Source organism: Nicotiana tomentosiformis, chromosome 1 (genome assembly GCF_000390325.3).
Source record: "Nicotiana tomentosiformis chromosome 1, ASM39032v3, whole genome shotgun sequence".
In the NCBI taxonomy this organism is placed as follows: domain Eukaryota; kingdom Viridiplantae; phylum Streptophyta; class Magnoliopsida; order Solanales; family Solanaceae; genus Nicotiana; species Nicotiana tomentosiformis.
The window spans coordinates 141545143-141562033 of NC_090812.1; the positions used below are offsets into that span (position 1 = coordinate 141545143).

At 35.8% G+C, this 16891-nt stretch overlaps 2 protein-coding genes across 2 annotated transcripts; one reads left to right on the top strand and one right to left on the bottom strand.

Moving 5' to 3' along the window:
• Window positions 1-5810: 5810 nt before the first annotated feature.
• LOC104093733 (chaperonin 60 subunit beta 2, chloroplastic) lies at window positions 5811-11008 on the bottom strand. The gene is made up of 15 exons (XM_009599532.4): window positions 10869-11008; window positions 9789-10001; window positions 9572-9697; window positions 9202-9339; window positions 9020-9115; window positions 8623-8865; window positions 8278-8512; window positions 7966-8135; window positions 7809-7886; window positions 7645-7716; window positions 7422-7526; window positions 7249-7341; window positions 7044-7136; window positions 6192-6315; window positions 5811-6097 (listed from the first exon to the last, which is right to left on the bottom strand). Exons 2-15 carry the CDS (start codon window positions 9999-10001, stop codon window positions 6084-6086), a joined length of 1800 nt encoding a protein of 599 aa, XP_009597827.1. The 5' UTR covers window positions 10869-11008; the 3' UTR covers window positions 5811-6083.
• A 4363-nt stretch (window positions 11009-15371) lies between these two features.
• LOC138910722 (uncharacterized) lies at window positions 15372-16391 on the top strand. The gene is made up of 3 exons (XM_070201881.1): window positions 15372-15638; window positions 15720-15812; window positions 15879-16391. The coding sequence occupies exons 1-3, from the start codon at window positions 15372-15374 to the stop codon at window positions 16389-16391; spliced, it is 873 nt and encodes a 290-aa protein (XP_070057982.1).
• Window positions 16392-16891: the final 500 nt, after the last annotated feature.

Genomic DNA, 16891 nt, shown 5'->3' on the forward strand with positions numbered 1-16891 from the left:
CGCCCAAGGTCTGATATACGGCAGCTGCATGCCCTGGAGCATGAGCAGCAGGGGTCTGTGCTCCCCCTCCCGCATGAGATGTGGCTGGGTCTGCTGGAAATAAACCAGCCTGTATCATAGAATCCATTAACTGCAGCATACGGCCCATGACCTCCTGGAATCCAGGTGCGGACATAAAATCTATTGGGGTTGGCTCCGCTACAGGCACCTTGCCCTACTCTTCAATAACATAATCCTCCACTGGATCCACTGGTGGCACAACTGGAGCAACTCTAGGAAGCCCTCGTCCTCTACCACGAGCTGGGGCCTTCCCTCGGCCTCTAGCAACACGGGGATCAGCTCCTCCACGATCGGGTACATCTGTCGCGCGCGTTCTCACCATCTGTGAGAGAATAAGAGAAAAATACTTAGCACAACATTAACTGCACAATAGGCGATGAAGAAACAGTAGTTTCCTAACACCCTATAGCCTCTCGAAGATAAGTACGGACGTCTTCGTACCGATCCGCAAGACTCTGTGAGGCCTGCTCATGACTTGTGAGACCTACGTGAACCTAATACTCTAATACCATATTGTCACGACCCAATTTCTCCTATAGGCTGTGATGATGCCCAACGTCGCTAATAAGTAAGCCAACAGTAAATTAGCCATGTATTTATTCTTTTTAATAAATTTCATAGTAGTTGATTTTTATTTATTAAATAATTGAGAAGTGAAAAATTTGATAAACTAAAGCGTAAATGAATAAAAGAGCAAATACGGTGAGATAAATACTCAAAAGCCATAAAGTGTCTACTAGCATATTTCCAAGACCCGGTGTCACAAGTGTATGAGCAACTAGTAGAATATACAAAACACTTATGCTAATATCTGAAATAGGATAGACAGAAAGTGAATACAAAAGAGAGACTGCGGGTGCTGCAGAACGGACTCAGAGGGCAGCTCACCACTATGCCTCAGGGTATCGGGGGTGCGCGCCTGAATGAATGCTAGATGCACCTGCCTCAGATCCTGCACGGTTAGTGCAGAAGTGTAGCGTGAGTACATAAAAAATATGTATTCAGTAAGTATCCAGTCTAACCTCGAATAAGTAGTGACGAGGGGTCGACATCGACATTTACTACGGGGCAAAAATAAAAATACAGAAATTCTAAATAGGCATGGAATACATGAATAATAATAATAATAATAATAATAATAATAATAATAATAATAATAATAATAATAATAATAATAATAATAATAATAATAATAATAATAATAATAATAATAATAATAATAATAATATAGTAACCAGAAATTAATAAATGGTTCTTTAACTGATAGTCAACTTAAAAGAAATATCTTCAATTAAGACATGCTAATTTCAACAATTTCAGGCCATTAAATAAATTATAACCTCTTGAGTCATAACAATAATATCAAGTGTACTCGGGCTCCAAGCATTATCACGCACAATTTATGCTGAGGTCATACGGCCCGATGTAGAATAATGTGTACACTGCCGAGGGTCGAGCGGCATCTATTATACTGCCAGATGTTCGGCCCGCTCCACAAGAAGAGAGAATACTCTATGAACATCCGATTTATAAATTATCACAAGACTAATACACAAGGAAGCAATATTTCTATTAACGGTCAAATAACCCGCCAAAACTCAAAGTAAGTGAAATTCAGCCTTTACGAATCCTTTATCAAGTTTCAATATAATTTAGGCACTTAAATTAACAAGTATAGTGCAAACAATACAAGTATTTCATGATTTGGATCCTAAAACTACCCGTACTTAAGCATGATTAATAGCTACGCACGGACTCTCGTCACCCTGTGCGTACGTAGCCCCCACAATTATAAACAAATAGTAATTTAAAATACCTATGGGGTAAATTTCCTCTTACAAGGTTATGCAAGAGATTTACCTCGTCTTAAAGCTCACTTTTCGGCCCACAAATTCGCTTTAAAGCCTCAACTCGGTGTCGAACAATCCGAATCTAGCCAAATGTTGTATAAATTATTCTCACAAGTTCATAATTTAGCTATTAGAGTAATTACTCAACCTCAAATTAGAAGATTCCTAGAATTCACCCCCAAGCCCACGTGCCCGGATTCCGAAAATTTTCGAAGATAAATATTACCCATAACCTCAAAAAGTCAAATATATAATTTGTACCCAATTCTATAATTATTTTCGTGGTTAAATCTCATTTTTATCAAAATCTAGGTTTTTCAACTAAACCCATAATTTCTGCAATTTTTATGTTAAGAATCTACCCAAAATACAAGTATTAAACTCATATTGTTTAGAAATTACTCACCTCAAAGTGCTAGGTAAAAATTCCTCTTCAAAGAGCTCTAAATTCGCCCAACAAGTGAAAGAAATGAGCCAAAAAGCCTAAGTTCCAACATTAAATGGACCTCACTGCCCCATCAAGTTTCGCTTTTGCGGACCTTGGGTCGCACCTGCGGAAATTCCATCGCAGGTGCGGTCCTTGCCCAGCTTGGCCAAATACGCTTATGTGGAGAAGCATGCGCGCCTGCACATCCACTTCTGCGGAGCAGGTCCACATCTACGCACACGCGCATGCGGATAGTCGCCCGCTTCTGTGAAACCAGGGCTCCTTGGCCTAGCCCGCACCTGCGAGCCCGTAGGTATTGTAAGCTCTCCGCTTTTGTGACCACTGGACAGCCTGCTCTAGGCCGCTTCTGCGGTCGATGGACCGCTTCTACGAGGTCGCACCTGCGGACAAAATCACGCAGGTACGAACGCACCAGAACTGAAGCACCAACAGCTCCCCCAAGTCCAAATCCCGAGTCCGATTCCAATCCGTTTTGTATACGAGGCCCCTGGGATCCCTTCCAATTACACTCCCACATCCAACAACATAATACGGACCCGCTCACGCGATCGAAATACCAAAATAACATCTAAAAATATGAATCGAACGCCAAAATGCATAAATCGAATTATGAAACTCAAAAACTTCTAGAAACACTTCCACTCATCCGATTCCTATCAAATCAATTCTGAATGACACAAAATTTTGCGTGCAAATCACAAATCACCATACGAAATTATTCACAGGCCAAACAAACCTCAATAATAACCAAACCTACTCCAAGCCAAACTTAATAAACTGAAAAAACCTTTAATGCACCAACTTTCAATATTAAGCGCTGAAACACTCTGGGGTCATCTGAAACGACCCGAACATACGTCCAAGTCTAAAATCATCATACGAACCTATTGGGACTATCAAATCTCGGTTCCGAGATCGTTTACTTAAAATATTAACTCAAGTAAAACTTAACCACTTTAAGCCAATATTAAGGAACTAAGTGTTCCGATTTCAGTCCAAACCCTTTCAAACCCGAACTAACCATCTCCGCAAGTCATAAAACAGTAAAAGCACATAAGAGGAGTCTTAATTAGGGGAACGGGAATCTAGAAAGCAAAACGACCGGTCGGATCTTTACAAATATAATATCAATATTTATAACCCAAGATCCAACTGAAAGCTATAAGATTTCATCAAATAAGCCATACATAAGGAAAGAAAAGGAGTTGTATGTAGATAAATAAGTTTGATCTCTAATTTTTAATTGCTCCTTTTAAAGTTAATTTGTTGTATGATTATCTAGGTAGATACATCATTGTTGGATAACGATAAATAGGATCTTAGAATCCAATGTTTCAAAATGTACATTCCCTTCCAAAAAAATATATTCCTAAAAATTTATTAATTGATAAGATTTTTAAATTTGAATGTGAATAAATTTTAGATTAAAATAAAGTTCCAACTTCTTAACCACTTATACATTGCCCTTTAGTTACACATGTTAGATGTTTTTCTCTGAGCTATTTCTTCTTCTACCATGTCTTCTTTTAAAACTTATTTTTGGCAAATAATCTGAGAGGAAGATAAAATTAATAGTTGAAAAATAAACTCTTCGGAAAAAAAATATGATATAGTAGATGATGTTGCTTGCTTTGTTAGAGAAGATCTTTATTTTCATTTACGGTTAAGAAAAAAAGAGGAAATTAAGGGTTCAAACAATAGATACATTGAACTAACAAAGAAATGGATAGAAAATCAGAGGAGATGGTTGTATGGATAGAATAGAAAAAATTAGAGCTTGATAAAAAATTGAAGGAGCAGCTGAATTAGATCTACTAATCATGCATATACTTTGAAGTATTAGTCCTTAAAATTTAAAATAAAATATACATTCTTTGAGTTATAGTAAAATACTATCGAAAAAAATAAACTACAATATCATAAAATACACAATAATATATAAAGAGAGAAAAATAGAGGTAGTGTGAGGCTAATCATACTTTAAATTCACGTAAGAAATATAATAAACTAATAAAATAATACTCAAAAATATTGTTAATAATTTCAAATAATAAAATAATTTTGAGCAATTGAATAAAAGTTTAAGACAAATAAAATTTTCAAGAGTACGAAAGTTTCATATTTATCTATATATAAAAAGGTGAGTAGTGGGTTAAAATTAAGTCAAAGTGACCGCTATGAAAAATTGCATTATTCTTTTATCATTATTATAAGTCAAGACGAATCACTATCTCATATGAGACTTTTTAAATAAACACGTGTTTATAAACGAACCACTTTATGATTTTATCACGAATTACAAGTAAGAAGAAATTGAAGATTGTAAGATTTTTTAGATTCATTTAATGATAATATATTCTTATTCATTTTAAATTAATTTACATTTTCAAATTATTTATAACAACCTATATAATTATGATATTTGAGTATCATCTAAAATTTATTTGATGAATATTTGAGTCGTTTAATTTAATTATATTAAACTATTACTATAAGGTAGATAAGGCGATAATTATAATTTTGTTAAAACGTATGATTTAACATGCTCAAATAAATTAGATCATACTTTGATATAACTAATATTCTTCAATAATGTATGTGCATCGCGTGGGTACTAATACTAGTTTTTTTACAACCCAAGAAATTGACTCAGAGAAAAATATTTTTCGGGAAGTATTTGCAAGCAGGGCTTTGTTTAGCTGCTTTTGGGAAAGAAACGCTGTTTCTAAAGAAAAAAAATCGAACTCAGCTTTTCAAATCTTTCAAAAACACAAAAGCTCCTGAGAACTTTCAACTGTTTTATATCCCACTTTAGAATGGAGGAATAGCAAATATAGGTTTCATTTTTGAAACCTCGTAACCCAATATAATCTCACTAGTAGGGTCTAGAAAGTGTAGTGTGTACGTAGACCTTAGGCTGTTTCCGAACCCTCGGCTCTCTCCCTCCAAGAATTCCCTACTTTGCGCCCATTAGAATCTTACTAGTAGAGTCTAGGAAGGGTAGTGTGTACGCAGACCTTCGGTTGTTTCCGAACCCTGGCTCCCTTGGAAGTGGAGGGTGCTCACCACTAGAGCAGCCCAAGTGGACGGTAAATAAAAGGAAAATAAATTATTTTTCTACTAGCAAAGGCCATGCTCGTAGCAATACCAGAGTCATACAGGTTTTAATACGAAGATATCTCACTCTTTCGGTACACAATCAACACTAAAAATATGAGTAATCTAATACTTTGTTAAAAGAGTACCAAAATGACACGATTGAACTACGAAAATCAGAAGTTAAATGTCTCATTATGAGAGCACTTTCATATATCTCACTAGTGCTTTATTATTTGCCAGTAAACGGGTAGTGAATCCTGCGATTTCTCAGCAAAATGTAACCTATGTGGCTCTACATTTTTTGTTTAATTAAAAACTATGTAAAAGACTAACAGAGGTAATAAGTTGCAATATGAAAAACTATGTAAAAGATTTATTTCTGTTTTCTGCCACTCAACAAACACCCACTGATACTGCAATTATACATTGAATTGCATGTTCATACAGTGCCGAACCCAGAAGGCTACTCCCACCAGGATTTATATATCCTCCCAGAAAGAATACCACCTAAAGTTTTACAAAAATAAAGGCTTTCAAGCATTGCCACCAGATATTGTTCATCTACCACTATCATCTCGCAGAGGCAGTTCTTCTCTTCTATCTATCAGTAGCCTTCATTCAATCATCTAGTAACCGTATCCTGAAAATCAAATTAATCACAAATCTCAGTTAACTGGAGTTCTGCCAGACTACACACCAACCCAAAAGAAAAGTTAAAAAGAAGAGAAAGGTACCTGAGTTGTCCATTGGGTTGCCAGCAACTGCTGGTTCAGGCTCCTTGATCTCTACCACCACACAATCTGACATCAAGAATGTCTTCGCCACTGATGACGCGTGCTCTAGACAACATCTCACCACCTGGCAGGGCACATAGTCATTTCAGCTTTCAGTAATAATAACGAACCAAGTAAATAAGGATAGTTAACATGCTCGTTTTGGATTTCTGTCATCAGGTAGAACTCTACTGTTTGGAAGAGTTATACAATCGCTCAGTTATATGGACAGCCACCCTGTATAACTTATTTGTGTCATCTGTTTTCTGATGAACCCTTCCTGCTGAACACTCCTAGCCATCCCGAACAGCATATAAAGACACCATAAAACCTATTGTTTTATCTGATTCCAAACCCTTCCTACGAAGCACTCCTAAGCATCCCAAACAGGGTTAGAAAAGGAAAAATACACTGAAACGATCAAAAAGTACTTCCGTAATTGCATATGCTTTTTGGCCTACTCTCATATCTAGCCGTAACTCACATTGACTAGTGTCAAAGAGCAGATAATTATAGTAAATTTCCACTGAAAACCATAAGCCAGCAACAACAATAAAACCAAGACTCCTATCAGCTTTATTTCCACAATCCAAACTGTACTATCCCTTGGAAGAAACCAAGTAAAAAAGGACTGCAAATAGAACAGTGAACCATCACAAAACCCACTACTCAGGTGATCTCCAGCAAACACGGCAATATATATTTGGCCACATCATAATATCTTATAATGCAAATCCAGATAATGGCCTTTCTAATGCAAATCCAGACAATGGCCCTTATTGGGAAAAAAATTGCAAAACCAGATAATCGCACCTTTGTTGGGTCAATAATACCAGCAGCCATCAAGTCTTCATAATTGCCAGTTGCAGCATTGTATCCAAATTTTGGATTGTCACTAGAGAGCACCTGAAAGGTAAACAAAAATATTTAGAGTGCAAAAAGTTTACAACCAAACTTTCCAGTGGGTAGCATAGTCATCTTTTTCCCCCCTAAAAACCAAACCATAATATATCAGTACCTTCTCACTGACCACACTTCCATTAACACCAGCATTTTTAGCAATCAACTTCAATGGGTAGCTCAATGCTCTTTTAACAATATCAGCTCCAACCTGCAATTAAGATAAATGAAGTTAAAAGGACTGCTTGTGAACTCACAACAAAAAAAATATGCAGGCTTCCACAAACATGCCTTCTCCTCGTCATTCTCAAGTGTCTCCTTGATGGCATCAACTTTAGAAGCAAGTCTCAGGAGTGTGCACCCTCCACCAACAACAATACCTTCCTCAACAGCTGCCTGAAATCAGAAACATTATTAGAAACTTCAGTCTTCATATTACAAGTCAATCAATCAAAAAACTCAAATATATGCTGCAGGACATAAACCTAACTAATTGACTACGAAACTAGCTTACCTTTGTTGCGTTAAGAGCATCTTCCACCCTAAGTTTCTTTTCTTTCAATTCAGTTTCAGTTTGTGCTCCAACCTTCAGCATTCAATTAAGGAATCAGCAACTTATAGCTGCACTTTATACTGATTCAACAAACCAAAATATTAAATTATTGGAACTGAAGTTACCTGTATAACAGCCACGCCTCCTGATAATTTAGCAATTCTTTCATTTAACTTTTCTTTTTCATAATCTTGATCTGCCGCCTGCATAGAATTCCCACGAACTACATGAGACCGGATCATGACAAAAAAATCTTTACCAAAAGGCCAAGCAGACACTCACCTCTATGAGGTTTTTAATCTGTACAACACGCTTATTGACTGCTTCCTGAGTGCTACCATCACCAACAATTGTGGTGGCATCCTTAGTCAGCACTACCTTAGAAGCATGGCCTAGAACTTCCTTGTCAGCCTTGTCTAAGGTAAGGCCAAGTTCCTCCCTAATCACAGTGCCTATACATTAGGGGAATAAAAAGGGTTAGTTATTTCCATCTCCAATTTGGGTCAGAGTCCAAAGGTACACAAGGATCAGAATTAAAGATACAAATTTCAAATAGAAACAAGTCAAACAACAAGATAACTAAGCAAGAGATACCTCCAGTAAGGGTTGCTATGTCATCAAGATACTGGCTTTTTCGTTCACCAAAACCAGGAGCTTTAAGGGCAGCAACCTTTAAAGCACCTCTAAGCTTATTGACAACAAGGGTTGCTAGAGCTTCTTGCTCAATATCTTCGGCAATAATTAAAATTGGGTAACCATTTCTGATAGCATCTTCCAGGACACCAACAAGATCTCTTGCATTTGTTATCTTCTTGTCGACCAGTAGTAACTGCATCTCAGAATACCTAACAACATCAGTAATAGATACACTGTGCATTCGAAGAGGTATAATGAACATCTTAAGCTGTACATACTAAACCTAGAAAGAAGGATCCCCACCTTACAGTTCTCATATTCAACCGACATTTTCTCACTGTCAGTAACAAAGTATGGTGAGATGTAACCACGGTCAAATTGCATTCCTTCAACCACACGGAGACTGTTTTCAGCACTTTTTCCCTCTTCAAGGGTCACAACACCTTTCCTGCCAACCTTGCTCATGGCTTCAGCAATCATAATCCCTACTTCAGAGTTGTTCCCAGCACTTACTGCAGCAACATCTGCTAATTCACTGTCTTCTACCTGTGTGGTGTACTTGGTCAGCAAAGTTCTCAATCTTTTTTTAAAGTTTATACTTACAATATTTGATGCACAATCCATTACATGATAGCACAAAACTAAAACAGCCAGATATTTGGATTCAGTCTAACAACCATTGATGAAACTAACAATTTACCTCTTTTGACATATTCTTCAATTCAGCTACTAAGGCTTTTGTGGTCTTCTCAATTCCTCTGGTGATCAGGACAGGGTTTGCACCAGCTGCAACCACCTACTTACACAATCTATTAGTAAGAAAAATATTCTAGGAGATTTAACATACTGAAAACTCCGCAGCATATGGGTTTCACAAAATACCTTGACTCCTTCAGCAACCAGGCCCTGGGCTAGTACGACAGATGTTGTAGTCCCATCACCAGCCAAATCATTGGTTTTGGCAGCAGCTTGTCTCACTAGTTTAGCACCAATGTTTTCTACTGGATCCTCTAACTCAACCTGTTATAAATAATAAAGAGCATTTTGATCAAATAGAAATTTAAGCTACTAGCAAACAAACGGACGACAGCAAAGTAGAAAAAATGACATTATTCTGTTATCTGAAAGTCAAAATAATGTTATAAATGAATAAAATTAGGAATTAAAACAGCTTGATGTTTCGAGAATGACCGGAAATTAGTTGAAACAGCTACAGGTACAATATATCTATCGGGTGTAACGATTAACACACCTCTCTGGCAACAGTAACTCCATCATTGACAATCTTTGGAGCACCATACTTGCTCTCAAGAACAACATTCCTGCCTTTTGGGCCAAGAGTAACTCCAACTAGATCAGCGAGTTTGTTCACACCAACCTGCAACAGCAAGAAAATCAAGCATTTAACGATGTACACAACAAGAATTCACCGCAACCAACTATTTGATAATTTGAGATAAAAAGCTCACCTGCAGCCTCTTGATAGCTGATCCATCCTTGTTGAAATACAACTCCTTTGCTGCAGCGGAAATTTTTGGACTGCGTGCCTTTCTTAGTACAACATTTCTTCTGCTCCCGAAAGCGCTTGAAGATATATTAGCAACAGAGGAAAGCTTGTTTGAAGAAGTGCTGGGAGCAGCCAAGGGACCCGCTGAGGACATACCAGCAAAAGTAGATGCCATCTGTCCATACAAAAATTCACTATATGATTAGTCGACCAACTTAACAAAATTAACACCATCATATCCTAGTGAAGTACAGTATTCAACAAAATGGAAGCTAGTCTAGATTCAGAAATATGCTCTGTTACTTTAAACAGCTAAGATAAATATAGTTTTTAATGCTCGGCTTGCTTAAATAATCAAAACAAGTTTCAAGCCAGTCAGATAAATCGCCTCAACACACACTCCACAAGTGAATTAGTTGAGTGACTAAACAGATACTCTTAACCATAGAGGTTATAACGGTATCAAAAAGAATAATAATAATACTCTTATCCACGTTATCCTCACTCATTTATATACACTCTTCTCCTTGTTCCCTGTGCAATTACACAGAGACTGTGTGACACAGTCAATCCATAAATACAAAGTCCCAGTAAATTACATTGCCTTATCCTAATACAAACACTTTTAAACTTAAAAAGAGTCCAACTTTTCTTATCCAAATAAAATAAAATCTTCAGAAAATTGAACAGTTAATTAATAAGAAACAAGACACGAAATTACATTTCCATAGTTCAAATAAAAGGTCCAATTTTTATCATCCAAATAAAAGAAATTTTTTCAGAAATTGAAACAATTATTAAGAAGCAACAAAGACACGAATAGCATCCGACAGAAGAAATGCTACTACTATAAGCAAAAGCCAACAAGAATAGCAACTTATCCACTTAAAGAGACATAAAAGAACCTATAAACCCAGTAACAAATGAAATCCCATACCCAAAAATAGTTCCATATATACAATAAAAATTACAACAGAACAAGATAACATCATTCTTAAGATACAGAAATGAACCCAAGAAATTAGCTGGGCGTGAAGCTTACCTTGAAAATTGTAAGAGGTTGAGTGTTAGAAGCTTAGGGTTTTACTAGTGTTGTTGAAGAAGTAGCTGTAGTCGGTGGTTTATCTCTTCTTGAGAAAAAGAAGATACGGTTAGGTTATATAACCAAACCAAAGGGTGAGGAGAGGAGAGTGGGAATGGACGGTAGTTGTTGCTCGTGAAGCTTCTAATCCATCACAGCCGTTGATATACTTTTGCATTTTGCAGCTGCCCGTTTGGTTTGTCCTCCTTTAGAATAGTCTAGAAGTTTGTGTATTACAATGCTTTACTTTACTGATACCCCCTTGTATTTTGGAAAGTTTGCAATTTGGTTCTCTTATAGTATTGAACTTGCATTGTGATCAGGGGCGGCTCAAGGGTATGCGGGGTCTAAGGCCAAAGTTTAATATGGGGGCTAAATTTTTAAAAGATAGTTATAACATATGTTTTATTTGAAATATATTCTTCTAACTTTTTAAAATACAAAGTTGTTAATAATCTTTTTTATAATCGATTTTCTCTAATTATCTTTATTCAATTGATAATATAGCCAACTCATTTAATTTTTCTTGAGATATTGTTAATATTAGATACTCCCTCCGTTTCAATTTATGTGAACCTGTTTGATTGGGTACGAAGTTTAAGAAAAATTGAACACTTTTAGAATTTGTGGTCCTAAACAAGTCAAAAAGGGGTCTAGAGTATTTGTGTGGTTATAAAAGTTTCTCATTAAGGGTAGAATTGTAAGTTTGAGATAAATTGTTTCCAAATTTAGAAAGGGGTCATTCTTTTTAGAACGGACCAAAAAGGAAATAGGTTCACATAAACTGGAACGGAGGGAGTAATATTTTATAGAGCAATAGAAGTATAAAATTATTGGAAGCTTAAAAGTATTGTTGAACAGTGGAGCTAATGAAATCTTGTAGAAAGAAAGTGAGTAATGAAATATTGGAGAAAGAAGGTGAGTACGAATATTAAAGAGAAAGACAGAAAATATATAGGGGTTTCTAAAATATAAAGAGAGTGGAGAAAAGAAAGATTTACTTGGACATATTAAGAAAGGGAGAGTGAATTTTTGTATACATTATCTAATAAAGAAGTAAAACTGAAACGTTGCGAAAACTATTCATCTATCCATTTTTAAATATGTCAAATTATTACTTTATTTACATATCTAAAGAGCTCTATTTTCTTTTATATTAAAAACTCTAATTTTGTATTAAAAAGTACTAAATATTATTTTTTAAATACCTATAAACCTTTTTTTTTAAATGGAGCCCCCCAAATTTGGGGGCCTAAGGCACATGCCTTACCCCTCATCACGTTAGAGCCGGCCCTGATTGTGATCCATTGATTTGGAATCCTCCAAGCTAAAGAATGGAGATTATCACAAATTTAAACACTAAGGGGCCGTACCATTGATGAGATAAGGGATAATAATTTTGGGATTATATGCAAGATTATTTTATCTCGTATTTAATTAAATTTTTTAATTCGAGATTAGCATTTTTGGATAAATTTATACCATAATTATGGTATTATTCTACCCACTTTAAGGGTGGAATAATAATCTTGTGAATACATAGATAAAATATTACAATGACAAAATGCTCTTTTCAAATCTCTTCCCCCAAAGGCCTTTAAAAAATTCAAGGTTAAAATTAAAAATAAAAGTTTATCTCAACTTATCTGGTATACACAAAACATATATTTTATACAGAAAAGGGCCTAAACTACCCCTATTGTTTAGTAAATGGTTTATATTCACCCTCCGTCCATCTATGCCTCTAAAAATACATACCATGTTATTTTTATTAATAAAATTGCCCCTCCTTTTAACGGTGCAACATGTGGGACTTCAAATTAATGTACTGCATATTTTTAATGGGCCACGTAGCTCTTTTGTTCAGAAATTAAATATGGGTACAATATCCACCCCATTAACCGAACCCGACCCAATCTTTTATTATTCGGGTTAAAAATTAAATTTATTCCCCCTCTAGATGCTGCCAACATGGCTCAATTTAAAGCCACCCCTTTTTACCACTCTTTGACCACCACCGTAATACACCTAAACTAGCTTTCTTCTAATATTTCGCACTACAATACCTCGTTTCTCCTATATCACCTCCAGCGATGTAAATGTCCACCATACCATCTTCACCCAATAAATCTATCTCCACCCGTAAATATAAAAAATTAAAGGGGTAAAATTTAAGTGTTCAAGTTATGATCGAAAAGTGAGAATTACTTAGACACACATACAAAAATATACGCGCATAAAAAATCTGTAGAGAAAGAGTTGCTTTCTCTATTAAAATAGGTCCTTAAACCTACTAAAAGCTTTGAAAATGGTGAACGAGTAAACTTGCTCTTTTTCAAAGAACTAATCAGAAAAGGACATATCAAAACCATGACTGTTGCCTTTACAAATTTAATTATTTTCTCCTATTGTTTTCTTGCTTCATGCTTCTTCTTGTGGTAGCGGTTAACTCCAAAAAATTTAAAAGTCAATATTTTTCGGTAAATCAAACTTTTCAGCCACGACAAAAAATACTGAAACACAAGAGAATAAGGGTTTAATTATGTTAACAAAGTCAATTAGTTGGTTTGCACCCTGTATTCAAGTCCACCACACTCAAAGACGCATGGGGAAGTGACGATAAGAAACAAAACGGAGGGAGAAAGAGGTTGTCGGAAAAGATGTGTTGCGGTTGAGGACATTTGGTCAGTCAAAATGTGGAAGATATAAGGGTAAAGGGGTCGGGTTCGGTTAATGGGCGGATATTATACCCATATTTGATTTCTGAATGGGAGAACCACGTGGCCTAGTAAAAATATGACAGCGCATAAATTTGAAGGTCCACATATTGCACTGTTAAGGAGGGGGGCAATTTTATTAATAAAAATAACTTGGTCTGTATTTTTGGACTAATAGATGGACGGAGGATAAATATAAACCATTTACCAAACGATAGGGTTAGTTTAGGCCATTTTTCGTATTTTATATTATACCCTATATATCTCATTTGTTGTCCAATGAACCAAACATCTCCCAATAAAAATACATACCAATAAATAAGTTCATTACTATTTAAGCCTTGTATTATAATCTTGAGATAACTTGTTCTGCAACCAAATGACCCCTAAAATTATATAATTCTCCTTTTATCCAAATCGTTGTATAGAAAAGGTGTCATCTCAAATTGATGAATGTAGTACATTTTTAATGGAGTATAATTTAAATTTTACATAACTATGTTACTATTCCTGGAAGTTTGAATTAACTTTTTTATTTTTGCTTCTAAATTTATTTAATTATTTCAAAGGTAAATTAAATTTATTTTCTAGATGTGCATCTCTTGAGGATTAAGGCCCAAATTGTTACATCTAAGTTTCAATGATGACAATAGTGTAAATCTAATTGTATCCATTTGATTGCAGAAAATTAAGGAAGTAGCACTACTTCAAAGGAAGTCCTTTTGGTAAGGACATCAGAAAGGAAATGAGATCAAAGGCAACAAGAACGCTGCTAAATCAAAGGAAGCCAAAGCCATCAAAAAGGAAACAAAATCAAGTCCAGGCACAAAAGGAAGTCAAGGCTAAATCAAAGGATATCGAGACTTTCAGGAAGGAAACATATCAAGTACAGCTACTAAAGAATATCAGGCCATACCTCAAGTACTAAATTTGAATCTGAAGATACTGAAGATTGTTCAACCAAATCAAAGCCACAAATCACTCCCTGGAATATGGATATGAAAGGGGAAGGACGTAAACGAATCTAGCTCATCTCATGGGCAGGATTCGGAGGCACCTCCTGGGTCAAATCTCTTAGAGGATTTTGTGCCTCAATCAAAGATCAATCTGCAACGGCTATTCAAACTCTCCTATAAGAATACTGGCAAACTCAAGAAGATGATTCACGCAACTACATAATCTGTTTCTAAGCCTTTCCAATTCTTAGTATAAATACTGTATTCTTGAGTCTACAAGTGTCACAAAAGATAGGAAGAGTTAGAATACAAAACGAGAGTTGTGTCAACACTACAAAAATTAATATTGTTGTACATCGTTGATGGTGAACGTACTAAAACCATCACTACTGTAAACATTTATCAAAGATCTAAGAGAATCTTTGTGACCCAAGGGAACTGGACGTAGGTACCACACCGGTACTGAACCAGTATAAAAGCTGATGTGCCTTCTTTGCCTTTCTGTTCATTCAGTTCATTCCTACTGAAATTATTCACTGTGCAAAGTCTAGCCGACTAAACTTACACTAAGTCAACCAAGTTTTTTAAATAAGTTACAATTCCCTCCCCCCTTCACCCCCTCTTGTTCTTTCAATTGGTATCAGAGTAAGGCTCACAAACTTTGCTTAACAGCTAGTGAGGAAATGATCATGGGATCAAACACAGGCGTTGGAGCGCTATTTTAAGAAGGAACTTCTCAGGTACGACCCCCATATTTCAACGGCCAGCACTTTTCTCACTGGAAAGTACGTATGGAAACATACACTATGTCATATGACATTAAAGTTTGGCGCGTGATCAAAAAGGGAAATCTTTCAATTCCGCCAAAGAAAGATGAAAATGGTCAAGTCATAGTATCAACTAATTCACTTGACTTAGATGACTACACTGAAGAACAATCAGTCATTATAACAGTGAAGACTAAAGCAAAAAATCTGTTGTACAATGCTATTATTGGAGAAGAATATGAAAAGATATCAAGCTGTGAAACTGCAAAGGAAATGTGGGATAAATTAGAGGTCAAGTATGAATGAACCAATAAAGTGAAAGAAATAAGGATCAATCTTCTAGTTCGAGACTATGAATTATTTCAAATGAAGGATGGAGAATCAGTAGAGGAAATGTTCTCCGGGTTCAGCAAAATCCTTGGAGATTTAAAGTCATTTGGTAGACCAATAAAAAGCGGAGAACGGGTCAGAAAAATTCTAAGAAGTCTTCTCACGATTTGGCAACCCAAAGTCATTGCTCTGGAATGTTAGGATCTTGACAAAATATCCTATGATGAACTTAGAGGTGATTTAATTGCTTTTGAGAAAACTCACTTAGACATGCAGATTCAACAAGAAAAGAAGAAGATAGTTACATTCAAAGTAACTGTGGATGAACCAGAAAATGAAGAGGAAAAGGAAGGACGAGAACAAGATGAAAACATAGCTATACTCTCTCAAGTTGTAACAAGTATGATAAGGAAAAACAAAAATAACATGAGAGGTAAATCAAACTTCAGAAAAGGAAGGATGAATAATAATAATGATAAAAATGATGAAAGATGTTATGAATGTGGAAAACATGGACACATTCAAGCTGAATGTCCTGAACTGAAGAAGAAACTCAACAGAAACATTCAAAGAAAGAAATCCTTTGGAGCTTGGAGTGATGAAGAAGAATTTGATCATGAAGAAGTCGCCAACATGTTCTTTATGGCCATCGATGCAGATAGCGATGAAAACTCAAGTGAACTTGGGTCTCATGGTAGACAAAGGTACAAGTGAGGTATTTCTTCCTAAATGTCATAACTATCATGAACTTCAAGAATTTATTGACATTGCTCTTATAGATCTTGAGAAAGTTCTGAATTAACTTCGAAAAATCCAAAGAGAAAAGAAATATTGGGCTTTAAAGTTAGAAGTATGTGAAATTGAAAGAAATATGCTTCAAGATGAAGTTAATGAACTTCAACTTTAACTGAATGGATTACGAAAATCCACCAGTCATAGCTCAATTAGATCAAATCAGTCCGTTTCTCATAATCCTCCACCTAGAACTAGATATCCTTCTTCGTATACTCATTGTGGTAAAAATGGGCACATCTCTGACCATTGCAGGTTTAGAATCAGAGAAGAAAATGCCCCTAAAAACTCTAGTAATCCCTCATGTTTCTACTATGAAAAACTTGGTCATACTTCTAACCATTGCAGTTTCAAGAACAACAGGAGATGGGTCTGGCAACCCAAGTCCTCCAGTCAAGCTAATACTGAGAATACTAACCATT

Bases quoted from the DNA above. Each gene is read 5' to 3' on its own strand.
- LOC104093733 (XM_009599532.4), bottom strand. From the start codon at position 10,001: ATGGCATCTACTTTTGCTGGTATGTCCTCAGCGGGTCCCTTGGCTGCT. The intron at 7,717-7,808 runs GTAACTTCAGTT...TGAATGCTGAAG, and splicing joins GAGGCGTGGCTGTTATACAG to GTTGGAGCACAAACTGAAAC. The intron at 7,527-7,644 runs GTAAGCTAGTTT...TTCTGATTTCAG, and splicing joins ATGCTCTTAACGCAACAAAG to GCAGCTGTTGAGGAAGGTAT.
- LOC138910722 (XM_070201881.1), top strand. From the start codon at position 15,372: ATGGAAACATACACTATGTCATATGACATTAAAGTTTGGCGCGTGATC. The intron at 15,639-15,719 runs GTCAAGTATGAA...TTTCAAATGAAG, and splicing joins AAATGTGGGATAAATTAGAG to GATGGAGAATCAGTAGAGGA. The intron at 15,813-15,878 runs GTCAGAAAAATT...CTGGAATGTTAG, and splicing joins CAATAAAAAGCGGAGAACGG to GATCTTGACAAAATATCCTA.